Source organism: Saccostrea cucullata, unplaced genomic scaffold (genome assembly GCF_032062105.1).
Source record: "Saccostrea cucullata isolate Sc308-1 unplaced genomic scaffold, CSIRO_AGI_Scuc_v1 ctg532, whole genome shotgun sequence".
Lineage (NCBI taxonomy): Eukaryota > Metazoa > Mollusca > Bivalvia > Ostreida > Ostreidae > Saccostrea > Saccostrea cuccullata.
In genome coordinates this window covers 7,468-22,668 of record NW_026936742.1, presented here as the reverse complement: position 1 = coordinate 22,668, position 15,201 = coordinate 7,468, and the positions used below count along the sequence as shown (strand labels likewise).

At 34.3% G+C, this 15,201-nt stretch overlaps 1 protein-coding gene and 1 long non-coding RNA gene across 8 annotated transcripts in view; one reads left to right on the top strand and one right to left on the bottom strand.

Moving 5' to 3' along the window:
- Positions 1-14,712, bottom strand: part of LOC134246433 (adenosylhomocysteinase-like 1) — a 39,710-nt gene extending 24,998 nt beyond the window's left edge. The window contains exons 1-3 of one of the 6 annotated variants that reach the window (XM_062728797.1): positions 14,575-14,712; positions 13,866-13,889; positions 7,966-8,050 (exon numbers count right to left, since the gene is read on the bottom strand). In XM_062728797.1, coding sequence (XP_062584781.1) covers positions 7,966-8,050; positions 13,866-13,889; positions 14,575-14,685 — 220 coding nt within the window. In that variant the 5' untranslated portion in view covers positions 14,686-14,712. Of the gene's footprint in view, positions 1-2,128; positions 3,146-5,988; positions 6,863-7,868; positions 7,889-7,965; positions 8,051-10,122; positions 10,234-13,865; positions 13,890-14,574 lie in introns of those variants that run through there. The other 5 variants (XM_062728799.1, XM_062728800.1, XM_062728802.1 and 2 more) reach the window with 5 other exon arrangements.
- Positions 3,145-11,954, top strand: LOC134246438 (uncharacterized). 2 transcript variants are annotated; one of them, XR_009987633.1, is made up of 7 exons: positions 3,145-3,472; positions 3,779-3,904; positions 5,170-5,241; positions 6,922-7,004; positions 10,146-10,311; positions 10,944-11,060; positions 11,564-11,954. It is a non-coding gene; the product is annotated as an uncharacterized LOC134246438 (long non-coding RNA). The 2 variants fall into 2 exon arrangements; XR_009987634.1 differs by lacking the exon at positions 5,170-5,241.
- Positions 14,713-15,201: the final 489 nt, after the last annotated feature.

Genomic DNA, 15,201 nt, shown 5'->3' with positions numbered 1-15,201 from the left:
TGTCTAAAATACCCTGTGACAGCGGCCTTATCATAAAACCTACACAGGAGTATAAAAATAAATTATCTATTCTGGGCCCCCAACACCACGACTATCTCTTCAGACTGTAAAAAAGGCTGTAAATTTTTGTCAAGGATTCGCAATGTCAGGTTTCTACCTTTGATTTAAGGTAAGCACTGAATTATGACTATTGGCTCATCTCATGCAGACTTTAGGCTGTATTCAATTCTAAAGTTTAAATGCCTGCCTTCAAAGCAATTTAAAAAAATAGTGGCTTTATCTGCTCACATAAAGTTCCTAACTTTAATTCATACATTTTGAAATAAATATTCGCCCCTGATTCCATAGAACTTTTTTACTGTATCTTTCAAACAAGTGACTGAAAAAAATCATTTATAAATCAGCTGATAAAGCAAACATGATGACGTTTACAATATTTACATACCCCCAGTTTGATGGTTTACATAATACACGCATTTCAAAACAGAGGAAAACTATTAGATAGAAAAGATTTTCAATTCTAGTTTGTAATATTAATGTTTTCACTTATTTTTAGCAATAGCCATAACATTTCTCTGCTTCAATTGCCAGCTGGTGGCTCTGGAGATCCTTCATTACCAATACTTACTATCCTCATATAGCTTTGATTTTTTACTTAACATACCCCCCCCCCCATTCTCTTTCCACAAATCTCCTACATTCAATTTGAATTTTGCCGACTTCCACTAAATATTATAAAAGTTCTCTCTCTGGTTAATTTTTAAGAAATACATATTAAGAAGAATACTACTGAAATGCATTCTCCAATTTTATGCATTCTCCAATTTTGGATGCTATCAGTAAAATTTGACACATCCATTGCCAGGACTGGTTTCAGACAAGTTTTACAGAGCATATGATATTGGGAGATCTAGTTTTGAGTCAAAATCTTCAAAGATTCAATTGAAATTCAATCTCTTCCTTGTTCCCACAGAGAAAGGATATGTGAAGTCTTCTGCAATCAATTTTATTTTGTGATTCTAATACAGTATGGAGATCGCTGATTTTAATTTCCATTGCTTTTTGAAACCTTAGAAATGATGCTGCCTACATGGAGATTTTTTTGATGAAGTTGTCAAGATACAGTTTAATGGCGAATTTCATTTCCCTCTTATCAGGATTGGTTCAGAGTGATGACACATCTTCTTCCTTTGATTCGTTAGAACAAAGATCTCCACATACTGGGTTCTGCATGTTACTGCATGAGGAATTGTGTAGCTATATATCAGATATTTGTATTAATTTTCACCATTATTTAGAATTATCATAGTCAGATCATGAATACAGATTCTTCTGTGTATATAATAATAATTATAATCTTCTTGTGATGTACATTACTACGTAGTCATGCAGTTTTGTATCATTTCTGCTAAGTCTCTTTGTGGGTGTGGTAGGATTTGAGATGGGGGGGGGGGGGGGAGGGGTGAGGGTCTAGGAACACATCACTTAATATGCAAACTCTAAAACAATTAGTTTTTAACATATTTCAAATAAAATCTGCATATAATGATTTGGCATCAGGTTTCAAACATTAGATTGGATAAGTCATAAAAATGCAATTTTCAAAAGTAATACTTCTATAAACAATTTTATGCTATGGATTCATTCATACATGCAGGACAGGTCTGTCTCTTAAACAATAGCAAAAGATGTTAAATCAACATAAAGGAAAAAACCCTTATTTCTTTTATCTTAAAATTACATCATTTGATTGACAAATCTACTGATCGAGTTTTTTAATACTTCTAGACTGTAATCTTGAGCAAATCTGCCTGGAAGGACCAGCGTATAAAATCAAGTCCTTAGATTAATTTGAATTTGAACATTGGCAGCCATGTGAAATATTATCATCCAAGATAATCTATGCAATATCCGTCAATATAAAAGAAGGAAATTACCCACAAACAAGAAAAACGATGCCTATGGGATGCTATACATTTAGTACATAGTACTTTATTATAATACCTTCAAGGTAGACTTCTGATTAAAGATAAAATATACTGACTACAACAGTACCCTATGTACATTTACCTGACAGTAATAGAAGTGAGAGCAGTCCTACTGACGTGACCCTGACTATATGACTTACATACAGAGTCCGCCGTCTCGCTGGTGGAGCTGGCGTTGCTGGACCTCCGCTCCTGGAGTTGTAGGCTGATCCGTCGGTCCAGCTGGATGCTGTGGCGTTTCCTCGCGGACCTCGCTCGGAACGCGTCCTCCACCCCCATCGATTTCAGTTTCTCAGGAAGATTGTCATTTAGGCTGACCTCAGAGAGATTCTTCCCAATTATTTTCTTAGACATTGTACCGAATTACCTTCCACTTCTTAGGAAAATTTATAATTACGAATGCCTCTATTGTTTAGTATACTTGCCCACTAATGATAAATGTAACTATCAGTATTTGTAGATTCTGCACTTATGTAAACAGTGTTCAACACACTAGCTCACAAAGGTAATTTTATCTTTAATCTTCCTCATTTGATATCTGACATCCAAGTCCCAACCTGAAGGACGGAGGTCCGATACCCTCTCAGGCTCTCAACTATCCTGTCCCGATTACAAGGTGTAACCCCCATATATCATTTTGCCCTTTGACCTTTGAATATTGACATAACTTGAGGACAAAGCCTGTATATCAATCACAAAACATATTGAAATTAGTCTACGCCTGCACTTCCTTTGGAGAAAGCTAACAGAACATTTCAAAGGAAGAAATTTAATAAATCCCTTCCTTATGTAGGCTCAGAAATGCCAAGCAGAATGAAGCACAATTAATGACATTTAAAGGCAGCAAAGCTGACTCATAAGACACTGCTCTCTCCACTGTGAGAACTAGGGTAGTTAGTAGTTAGTATAAAAAAATACTCCTCTCCAAACTGTTGAAGGTCTGTTACATGATAAAGGAGGTGCACATAACAAATAATTCACAACACACATCTATATCTAATTCAGCAATCCCTGGAATTCTCGGTGTTTACATCACATTACACAAAAACTCGTGTAAACAAGAAACATTTCACTTTAGAGTGTCATAAGTACATTCACAGTGTCCCGATATTTATAGATCCATCTATACAAGTCTACCACAAAAATGCAGGGAAACTCTGCCTCCCTGACAGCATCTCCTGGCTTGCCTGCTGTGTTAAGAAAACCCCCAAGGACATTAGGGGTTACACTTTATTATTTATTTCCAATACACACAATCATTGGCAATTACTTTAAATAACTCCGGCAAAAATATAATGGAATAATCCAGTCACGGTAAATAATTACCAGGTCTATCAGGAATTAATCGGGAGGATCTGAAGTCAGGTGAGTGATGTGTAGCCGTCTTGACAATAGAAAGAATGATAGCGGAGGGGATTATATACAGAACACAGGAAGAAGAGCTCCACGGAGGAGGGAGGAAAAGGCCTCATCAATAGTAAGAGGTAAAGGACCGCAGTACTATGTAGATTATGATTAGTAAGGGGATTAATAGATCAGAACAGTACAACATGGATTAACTTGTTGCAGTCAGCTTTGATGTTATGCAGGGAATTTTTTTTTAAATCTTGTGTGCTTATACTCACTGACAGTTTAAACTATCTGATGATCTAAAGTAACACTGACTGAAATCCAACAAATTTGTTATCGTACAGGGAAATGTATTCTGGAGATTTTTTAAACAATCAATCTAAAACTGACTTCCTGGTGAATTTATCATATTATATATTTATATAAATTTATATTTTCAGCTGGGAGAGTTGGCATCATTGCTATGTTACACAATCAACATCACATCCTGTTAATCATAGAACTATGCAGATTTGACACAACTATCTCTGGAATACAGAGGCCATGCATAGACATTAACATTTAAGGTAAGAATTCTTTTATATATGCATTTTTACTGTTTACAAAAATGAAAAAAAAAATTGTCGTGAATTTAATTTACAAAGTTGTGTGTAAAATAAATTTTTTTAAAAGTAAAAATTATAAGAAATTAAATTAAGAAAAATTTCATTGAAGCTTTTAAGATGATTTAAAATTTTCATCATATATAAATTGTGAGTGTAAATCAATGTTTTTCTGAAAATTTCGTATTCTGTCCAATAAATGATCAGCAGCTGCATGAAATACAAACTGTTTTTAATGAACATCGTTTACATCTCTTCTGCTTTTCACTTCTCTCCAAATGAACATCACATCATTTTCATGTTAGCATTTGATTTCTTTTCATCCTGCCGTTTTAATGTAGTAAATTAGAGGCCGCTTCAGAAGTAAGGAATGATTCTTAGTATTGACGTATAATTCAGTAAATAACTCCGCGCTGTTGGTGATGATGTATAAATCAGGTATATTTACTATAGATTTATTGAAGACGGGAGGACCCAGCCTCTCGGATAATGAACAGCGCTGAATCTCCTTGCGCTACATAATGAGCGGTCATTTGGAAGGCCGGGATGTGTGAAAGACTCTTAGAGCAATGCCAGGCTTAATTCAGATATTTAGTCAATATTTAGGCTCATTCAATTATCTCAGACAGATTTGGCTCCAGTACATGTATCGACTAAAACTTACACATTTCAAAACAAAGATCAAATGCTGTCTTAACTCAAGTAAATGTTACAAGAGTACTTAACACTTTCCGAGTGGAACATTAAGTATAGAATAAAATCCTATATAAAATTGTTACTGTCAAGCTTATTTCAGCCTTAACTGTCAGTTTTTGATCAAATTTGATATCAGATATATGAATCAAAATTGTAAGATATAAATCATGAAATGCAGACAACTGCAATCCGCTCTCCCCATTCTACACACCAACACTTTTATTTTTTCATCTTTATAATAAACACTTATCAAGTTTTAACATTGTTTTCTCAAATTGAACTAGAATATGCTTATTCAGCTTTTAAAAGCATGCTTATAATTATTATTTGGTGTCCCCTATAATGGCAAGGAAATGAAATTCTTCAGTCTTCATGCATTAGTTGGGTCTCTTTCCCATTCAGGAAATATTTGGAGAATTATTGAATTGTAAATGCTAGCTTTATGTCCATAGTCCTTCAATTTTTGTTTCTTAATTCTTCTTCTCTTTCATTATAAAATCTCTTATAATGGTAGACATAATTTACTTTTGCAGAAATGTGCACAAAGAATCTCCAATCACTCCTAATTTTAAAGACTAAAGTGAACACACAGATGCTTTAGCCTTGTGAGTATCCCAAGAAAGATAACTATGATCATACCAAAAATCAGTCAGGAAAGACAACTCCTCCACACCTCAATCGAAAAGTAAAGGGAGAAAATTGAGACATCACAGTTATTTCAAGTATGACACATTGATAAAATTAATGTCAAGAATTAGAACAATGTTATAATTTAACAGTTAAAGCTTATTTCAGTTCACCTTGCTTTAAATAGAGGTCAATGTTAACGGAAATGTAAGCATGTTTTACGCCTGACTGAACATATCATGACAATTGTCGACACCTATATCTTCCTGCCCAAGGGTATTTTTCTTAGATAAAGTCATTCTTCAAGCCAAAAAGTTCATCTGCAAATTCAAATATATTCAGTAATACTCTTCATTAACATTTGACAGAGACTGTTATCCCCTTAAAATAAGCATTTTCTCTTCCCCTTACCCAGATCATACCTTTGACCATTGTTGCAAAAAGGTTCCAAAAAAGTAAAGAATTGGCATTAGCAGACCTGATTTTAAGTTATTCCATTAATCAAATATGACAAGATATATTTAGAACACCTTGTCTAATTTTGTGTGGAACTTCATGACCCTCCAATCTTTTTGGGAATTTCACTTGGAAAAATGTAATGACTTCAGACATTGTATAATGAAGAAGTCCAAGCAATCAAACATTTAAGTTAAAATTCATTCACCAAAAATCATTATCATTTTGAAATATCCCTTAAAGTTTTAAAAGACATAGTCATAACTTACAAAATGTTTGAGCACGTGGTCGTTTTTCGCTACGATTTTCCAAAGCATGTTTTTCATCCTGCTCTGCCTGATCCTTCAAATTGTTTGCAGCGTCAACAGAACTTTCTTCCATGTCGCGGACTTCAGTAACAGGTTCCAAATCAGTCATAGGGCGCATTTCAATCTGGGCCTCAAATTCAAAGAGGTCAGTGACCACTCTCAGACAGTGAGAAGCCAAAGACGTGACACTGAGAATGGTGCTGGTGGGGTGCAGGGAGGGCTAACTCAGAATTCGTGGAGGTCCACTCAAAAACTATTTCAGCAATGGCTGAAGATGTACAGAGGAATTTCTCAGCTTTTTTCGTCTGTCCAAAAAGTTTATTAAATGGAAAAAAAAAAGTTTTCTTAAATTTGGGAGAGAGAAAAATTGTTGGAATCCAGCTAGCTTCTAGATAGGCTTCAGTGTTCTAAATCACAAAACCTACCTCACAGCAAAGAGAAGAAAATTGAAAGACACCTTGAAATTGTCATCAAAGGTGACAAGACACAAGATACCGTAAATATCCCTAAAAATAACTTTTCAATTTCTAACACTTGAATTCACTGCTGGATGAGGTCCTCCGGCCCTTTAATAACCAGCGTACACAATCTGTCCCCCAGAAAAAAAACCCTCAGAACAAGTTGTCCCAGCAGAAACACAGGCCGGCTCCTTGTACGTCTCCTCTGTGTCCTCTATGACAGGATCCCAGGGGGTGATAAATTAAAAATTCATATTAATTAGAAGGAAATGTTGACGTCAGCAGAGCACTGGGTTCACCTGTTACTATATGACAGCCGTAAAAATTGACAAACCTCTGCACTAGGAGTTGTAAAAGAAAGTTTCTTACTAGCTTTTACTTTCAATTACGGATTTTATCATTTTTAAATTTTTTTTTGAAAATTTGTCATTCACAGGTAGAGATTAAGAGGTCCAGAAAACAATCATAAATGTCTACCAACAGAAAATGGAAAAGCTTTGAGAAGAATCTGTATTTACAGTAAGTAACTTTTTTTAACACTCTTCCATAAGATACACCTTTTTGTCAATAATTTTCTGCTACTAACTCCAAAAATGAAAAAGTTTGTAAATTTTTGTTTTCCTACTCAATTAATCATTCAGTATTGTTATTTTAACCTTGTAACTTTCTCCAAGCTATACAGTACTGAGGCCATACAGTTGATCTAGAAGTCATTAAAACATTTTGCCACTTCAAGGCATATGTGACATTTAAAACCATCAAATTATTCATGCCTTTCTAAATTCAGTAAAAATTAGATGGCACACTCTGCTCCATTTGTTATCTCCCCTTATTACTGTACAGTACCCATTACGCTCTGAATGGTCTCCTTATCCATTCCTTATTTTTTTAAAAATTCTGTGCTTTGACAAAAGGAATCAATTCTATACTGCTTTGATTCATTGGACTCAGTGAGAACACTACATTTAAACAGTATTCACCCAACACTCACAGCTGATTTCATAAATAGAGGAACTGAACTCATAAACTGAATTGCCATGGAATATTTTAAATGTTCCTTTCAGAGTTTATATATATAGTTACATTAAGACTTTTTTCATAGATTCGTTATTCTTGAAATTTCTTCATGGGTTTCACTGGTATATACAAGGTACCCACAATTTATACAATATCCCAATCACCTATAAGTTTGTCAAAGAATCAGTTTTTAAAAATATTCTGTAGATACAACAGTTTACCACTTACTTAAAAGAACACTAGCTGCCCTTCACCCCTCCCCCCTATATGTTGGGGGGAGGATTACATAAGCTGTAGTTGTCAATGGACTAGTGTGGTATAGAGTTTAATTGAAGGACCGACTGGGGGAGGGGGTTGTAAACTTACGTGAGCTGTAGCTGTCCCTGGAAAACTGTGATATTGACCGTGTGTGAAGTTTATTTGATGGGCCTATAGAGGGGAGAGGAGGGGGGTGTAGACTTACGTGAGCTGTAGCTGTCTGTGGATGACTGTGATATTGACCGTGTGTGAAGTTTATTCCGACCTGGGTTGAGGTTGAACTTTATTTCCTACAATTCAAAATACCAAAAGCTGTATAATCAATATAGGACTTTTTTTTACTTTATATTTTTTGTACATAAAAGATTACATAGAAAAATGCATAGATCTGCATCTATAATTATTAGGTAATTTGTTAATTCATAGAGTGCACTTTGCAATGCAATTTTCAACCATGCAAGCAGCTGAGCAAACATGCACAATCAAGAGTTCAAATAAATAGGATATAAAAAATTTTAAAAGAAAGAATTGTAAAAGTAATATATGGTAAATGATATTCAAAAAAGAATATAAAATATAAATTAATTCCATAAACAACTATTCTAAATTCTAGCAATATGTAATAATACTGAGAAAGAATTTATGATGTTTAAAAATATCAAATTGGTTTGCATATTTGAACTTAAAATCATAAATCTGCCATTAATAAAAAGAGGTTTGTTAACAGATATACATGCAAGCTAGCATTCAACTTTCTTCACTTGCTGATTTTATGGCCACAGCAAAAATTCTTAGACACCTTAATAAAGTGACAGACACCAAACATATCCTTCTCAGCACTCCTGACACTGATCAAGTACATGTATAAGGATCTCGGTCTTTATTAAGTTTCTAGGGGAGGAAGGGGTGGGGGGTCAGGGAGGGAAAGTATCCCTTTCTTAAACCAGTTTATTATTATTTTTTTATATAAATGGGTCCAGTTTTGTTGGGTTTATTTTAAATCTTACAAAAGATATTTCTAAAGGTAATTATTTTGACAGAGGAATGATGAATTCATTTATTTTTTTTAGCGGATGTAGTTGACCTAATACCTCCACCCTGGAACCCCCTCCCCCTTTCCAATGGCCTTGCGTATATATCTATTTACTGGGTATTTGAAACTCCATCCTTCAACTTGACTTTCTGCATATAAACACCAACCTTGCTTGTTGTCCCCTGCTTTTGTGAAAGTGAGGCTAGGGGACAATGAATCTCATTCGTCTGTCCATTAGTCAGTCAGTCTGTCTGTCTGTCACAAAAACTTTAACCTTATAGATTTTGAACGAGAAGAGATAGGACTTTCATATTTCACATGACCATTACCTGTGACAACACCTTTCTAAATACACTTATGTTTTTTCAAGCTGTGACCTTGAACTTGAAGTTTGACGTATTTTTTTAAAAAGCTATCTTTCCTTGTAACTTCTAAAAGAGAAGAAATATGGCTTTCATATTTGACATGTTCAATGCCTGTAACAAGATGTTTTGAGCATGTTAAAATATTTTTACCCCTTGACCTTCATGTTTAACATAATTTTCAAAAAGTTTTAACTTTGATGATTACATCTGCATGACATATGATAGGGCATATACATTTGACACACTTTGCCATAATTATAATGATATCTCATTGGCTGAGACACCAAAAGCGGGGGGACCACAATTCTTTGAATTTGCTTATTGCTTGTAAATTTTAGCCTGCAGTATATGCACAGTACACTAGGACTGACACAATTAAGAAAGCTTGGTACCTATGTAATTAATGTTACATAATTTCAATTCAATTTCAATCCTAACCCTTACCCTGACCCAAAACATTACATGCATTAATGCAACACAGTTTACTCTGGTATTACATTTCCTTTGCCCATCGTCTGTTTCCTATCAACATGATCAATGTACCGGTAACCAAATTCTTCCTAAAAATGATAATCTAGAATTTGCTTGGATATATGTCCATAAAAAATTAAATAATCAAGTTTTACATGGCTTGCATCTTTATGCGCTTTTATTTTCTGTAAATATTCTTTTAAAAAACTGCATTGGTACATAAAACTCAGTTACTATATATCTAGCCAGGATACTAAACATTGACCAATTAAATATCTCCATCCCTTTGTAAGTAAAACTCATTACATGTAACTATTATCTAGCCAAGTACTAATTTAAAACATTGACCAATTCAAAATCTTCCTTTGTACAATTGTAGGTAAAAAAAACTTAGTATCTTTTATCTAGCTGAGCACTAGACAATGACCAGTTAATCTTCTTTTGTACAACTGTAGGTAAAACTCGTTAATTATTATCTAGTAAATAAACTGACCGAGACATCCTTTTCTTCTATAGCAGCCGAGGGCCGGCGGGCTCGACTCAGCAAGGGGAGATGAGTCGTCATCAAGCTAAGGTCAAATCTCAGGTAGAGAGGAAACACCGAAAAAACAGAATCCTAGTCCCCCTGATGGACGATTTTCTGCTGAGTCTGTCAAGGGCCCTTACAGTATGGCTGTCAGATGTAAGTGACACAGGCGGTTTTCTTTCTACTGATAATTAATATTTCTACACACTGTCAAACGAAGCCTTATAATACTGCCAGCATGTCACAAACACACACACACATTCAACTCCAAACCCTCCTCTGATAAATGTACTGCATACAAAAGAAAAAAAAAATTCTCCTGCGCTGATAAATGTTGTATAGGCAACGAACCTCAAAGTAGGGTTCCAAAGATAAAATTCGCCTTCAGGGGACTTACTGCATGGTCTTAATGGGACACAATAATTTGGACAATTAATTTTTGTTGACAATTTGTTGTTGTTTAAAAGTGCAGGATTTCTAATCCCTTGCATATTCCAACACAGGTAATAAGGACTCTGTTTCTTAATCTTCACATTTCTTCATTCTAAATTTCAATACATTTTACTTCCCTTTTCTCTCATGTCCAAGACTGCAGTAAGCAAAGATAACATGGTTAATTCTAATTAAATATTGTTTATACGACTCTGAAAAAGGGTATTTTGAGTAGTCCAAACATTTTCAAATACAGGTGCTGCTACTGCTTCTTCTTAGTGAAGGACACCCTCCCCCTTCTAACCATTCTTGAATGAAAGTATAATTGACATGTACATGTATTACAACATTCACAGATGACGAGATCTACAAAACAAAGTGGCTATAAGACCAGTCTGCTTAATGCATCTGACAACACGTCATAATCAGGCTCTGTCAATAATAATTTGTTGAACATCCAAGTCACTCAATAGGTAAGTATGGCTAAGTAAGTACATAGAAGATGTCCATAAAAATGATCTTATTAATAAGTATGTTACTAGTAAGCAAAAGGTTTTGATAAACATAAAAGCACATCCCCTCTTCCATATCACATCCTGTTTCAGCCCTTGACCAATGTTTAGCCCTCGGAACTTTGGCCCTCTGGCTTATATTGGTGTCTCAGGCTAAAACAGCATATCTGGAAAAGGGTATCTTGTATTATTCTCTACTTCTTTACATACTGGTTAACATGTGATTTTCTCACAAGTTTTCCCATGTTGGAAGAAAATGCTTTTTAGGTGAAATTAATATCTTGATTACCGTGTGTCAAATTATCTGTTCCATTGTAAATGTTATGTAATTTTGAAGTACATTTATAATTTACAGAGACTTTCTATATTTTATGACCCAGAAATGATAATACCTGGTACTTTATATACACAACTAACAGGGAGAAAAATTCATCACTTGATAACTTCTTTATTCATCCTTACAGGACAAGCAAAAGAGAAATTACCAAGTTAAGGATAATGCGGACGTAAAACGGAGCCGGAGCCAAAACATCAGGTGACTATTGTGCCAGGTCATTTATAGGACCAGGTGACATGTGAAATTTACGACCTTTCTCACTGTCCAGTGAGTAAAGACATGATCCCCAACATCAATTTGACAGTTCTGTAAAATATGTGTCATTCTGACCAAGTTGTGTCCACATGTCAACTAATCGTCCAAGTACTGACGGTGAAATGACCAGAGTGGCTTGTGTGTACTGATAGCTCTCTCTCTCTCTCTCTTTCTCTCAGTAGACTAGCACATTATAAAGCTTTTTCTTAAACTTTAGTAATTCAATTATAATCAATTCTATTATCGAATAAATGTAAAATATTCATGATTTTACTTTGTAATGTCAAAATATATAACATCAGTTGAAGCCAGAAGCTCATTCTCTATACTCAGTGTAATACAGCACTGACTACACTGTACAAGCATTGCAGATCAGGGATGCAAGCAAAGAGAGGTAACCCTAGTATGAGAACAAAGGGAGAATGCTTTTTGGTTTGTCAAAGTTTATACTACTTTGAAACTCATTTTAAAGCTTAAAGTAAAGCCAACAGGCTAGAAAACTCTTGTTTATATTTACTAAATATGTGTATCATGTAACAAAATGCATTTTTTTTAAGGTAGCAGATTTTAATGAAAGCTCTAGCATACAGTTAAAGTATATCATTGAGGGAGTCAGCAAGATTCCAGTTCCCCAAGAGCAAGTCTATTTCCCGAGGCGCTTGCGCTGAGGGAAATAGGCTTGCTCGAGGGGAACTGGAATCTTGCTGACTCCCGAAACGATATACTTTATCTGTTTTATTATACCGATACAAACAACACATTTCAAAAAGTTATGTTCAATACTGTATTCTGTAACAATGTTTAATTCCAACTGGGATAGATAAAAAATACGACAAAACAGAATACAGTCATGAAAGAAATTCCATTTTATCAATAAATCAGTTCATTGTCCGAGTTTTTACTTAGTAAAATCGAAAGTAACATTACGCAAATCTTGAGCTCGCCATTTCTGTTGTCGTTCGCTTCCCGTAAACTGATTCTTTTTGATTGATACGGGACCAGTTGACTCGCGATGCATTTCGATTCATTAATGAATATTCATGAGTTTACTCGGAACATTTTTAAGTTTGTCGTAAGTTGAAAGAAAATGCTAAGTGTTCCGAATAGGTGTGTATCAGTTCATCAAAAAAACGTACTTTTTTTGCAGGGAATCAGTCTGTTTTGCAGGGAATTGGTTTATTCAAGGTGATTTTCAGGAAATCAGCAAAATATATCGATTTACTTTTATATAGTAAAAAATCAGTAGAGGTATAATAACAAAAAATAACGTAAGTCAGCATAAAAAGCAAATAAAATAATGATATGGTTAAGGCATAGAAAGAAAAATATATGGAATATATATATGAAAATATATGCAATATATGCTTTGAAAATAAAGTCTTAGTTTTCTTTTTCTCTTTAAATAAATTTTAACACGTCAGGCTTTGATCACTTGTGAAGATCACCTTTTCTTGCTGACTCCCCAACCCATCCCTCCACCCCCACCCCTCCTCCACCAAAAACTAGCTCTCAAAAAGTGATATGGAACTTTATTAAAATGTAATGACTAAATGTTAATAGGGAAATAAATGGTATTTGAGGATTCTTTGTCAAAAATGTGTACAATGAGCAAAATTTTAAATCCTTTTTTTTTAGCCTAATGCATGAAATACCATTACTTTGATTTACAGCAGAATGATTTGTTATGTCATTTTGATCAAATTGAAATTGAAAGACTATTGTTCTTGATGCTGTTAGCAATGATTAAAAAGATCAAAATAAATATGGGGAAACAACTTAAAAGCAACTATGTGTTCTGTTTATTTTAATTGTATGTCAAAAACATTCTGTGCACAACATTAAAACAAATTATCATTGTGGCTCTTCTTTACTAGAAATTTTTGTTATTTAAATTTCTCATAAGAAAAAAACTGGGCTCCATTCATTCACTCTTTATTTCCTCGTGATATGAGATACTTTTAGACATGTCATCATATCACTGCAACCCACATACCCCCTTTACCATTTCATTAACAAATCTTTTAATTTATCAATGATATGACTTATGTTGGCCCTTTTCCTTGGGTTTTCACAATTTTATTATATTTTTCTTCATATTTGGATTACTTTAACTGCATAAAATGTCCAAGATTTCTATGAATATATAATTTATGTGCAAAGTATCATAAACTTACTTTTCTCGGTTTTGTAAATATATCCTGTGAATTCAGAAATACAAAATGTTTCTTTACAATTGTTAGATGTTCAATGTTATGTATATGTCTGAAAAAATAACTGATCACAATATTGATAATAAAATATAATTTTTGTCTATTGTATGATTTGTATCAAATGCAAAAAAAACCCACTTTCTTTTCCATAAGATATGCACCTTGTCTTGAATCCAGTGTTAATTAAATAAATATCTTGAAATCATTTTCAATACTTCACACTGATAGTAAATCTGAACTTAAGCAGGGAAAATAGTTGGAAGTTCTTGTTCATCTGATTTGTCAATGAATAGAAATGTTTAAACATAAAACAGTTGAAATCATTGTTAATGACAACATGTGATCCGCCAATTGATGTTTTACAATGTCAAGGTAATGTCACTATCATCTGTTTCAATGCTGATAGAAAATCAAAGAAGATTGTCCAAAAAAGAACCTAAACCAAAACCAGTAGATAAATTTTACTCTCTTAACATGCAGAGAATCGGTGACACTATAAACCTCTTATATGATATCACATATATTTACAAGAAGAAAACAGCATAGCCTTTCCTTTTTACACAAACATAAACAAACACGAAATCGGCTATGTGTGAAAGGTATGGCCATTGTCTGTTGGTATTTACGAGAGATTTCAGCGCCACGCTGTGAACAGGGGGTGGGCAACACTTACCCGGGTAGACCTCTCGGTTTCTGAGAGCTTTTTGTCGAACTTGAGACCCGGGTTGGGCTTCTGAGCCAGCAGACCCACATGGTCTCCGTTCTCCACGTCTGCCTCCGACATTTTGCTTTCCCTTTATTAACATGTGATACAAACTTCCGGTTTGGTTAGATTTGCGCGCGAAATACAAAAGTGAGAAGCAAGTTCGGGAATCATAATGTTAAACTGTATGGGCGGCGGAAAGATTAAAAAAGACGTTAATGCAAAACTAATTTTAAAAACACAATGAAATACAAAACAGACCACCTAAAACAACATCAACCGACTCGTTTGCAAAATCAACAAATCAATGCAAAACCAACGACCACCGATGCGAAACTAATGGTCATGCACCGATCGAATTGACACTAGATGACGACTGTTAAACAAACAAAAAAAAAAATCACGGCCACAAGGAATAACTGCCTAGCTCAGTGTAGGTTTTTGCAATTTTGAATTTTGTTTTCAATAAAATGTTTTGAGAAATTACATTATTTGAGGCAATAAAATATTTCATTCATTATCTATAGCTACTTCCTCATCTCGTGTTCTTCTAGATTTTTCATTGGTATAGTCATCCTTTTTCACTTAAATTTGTTT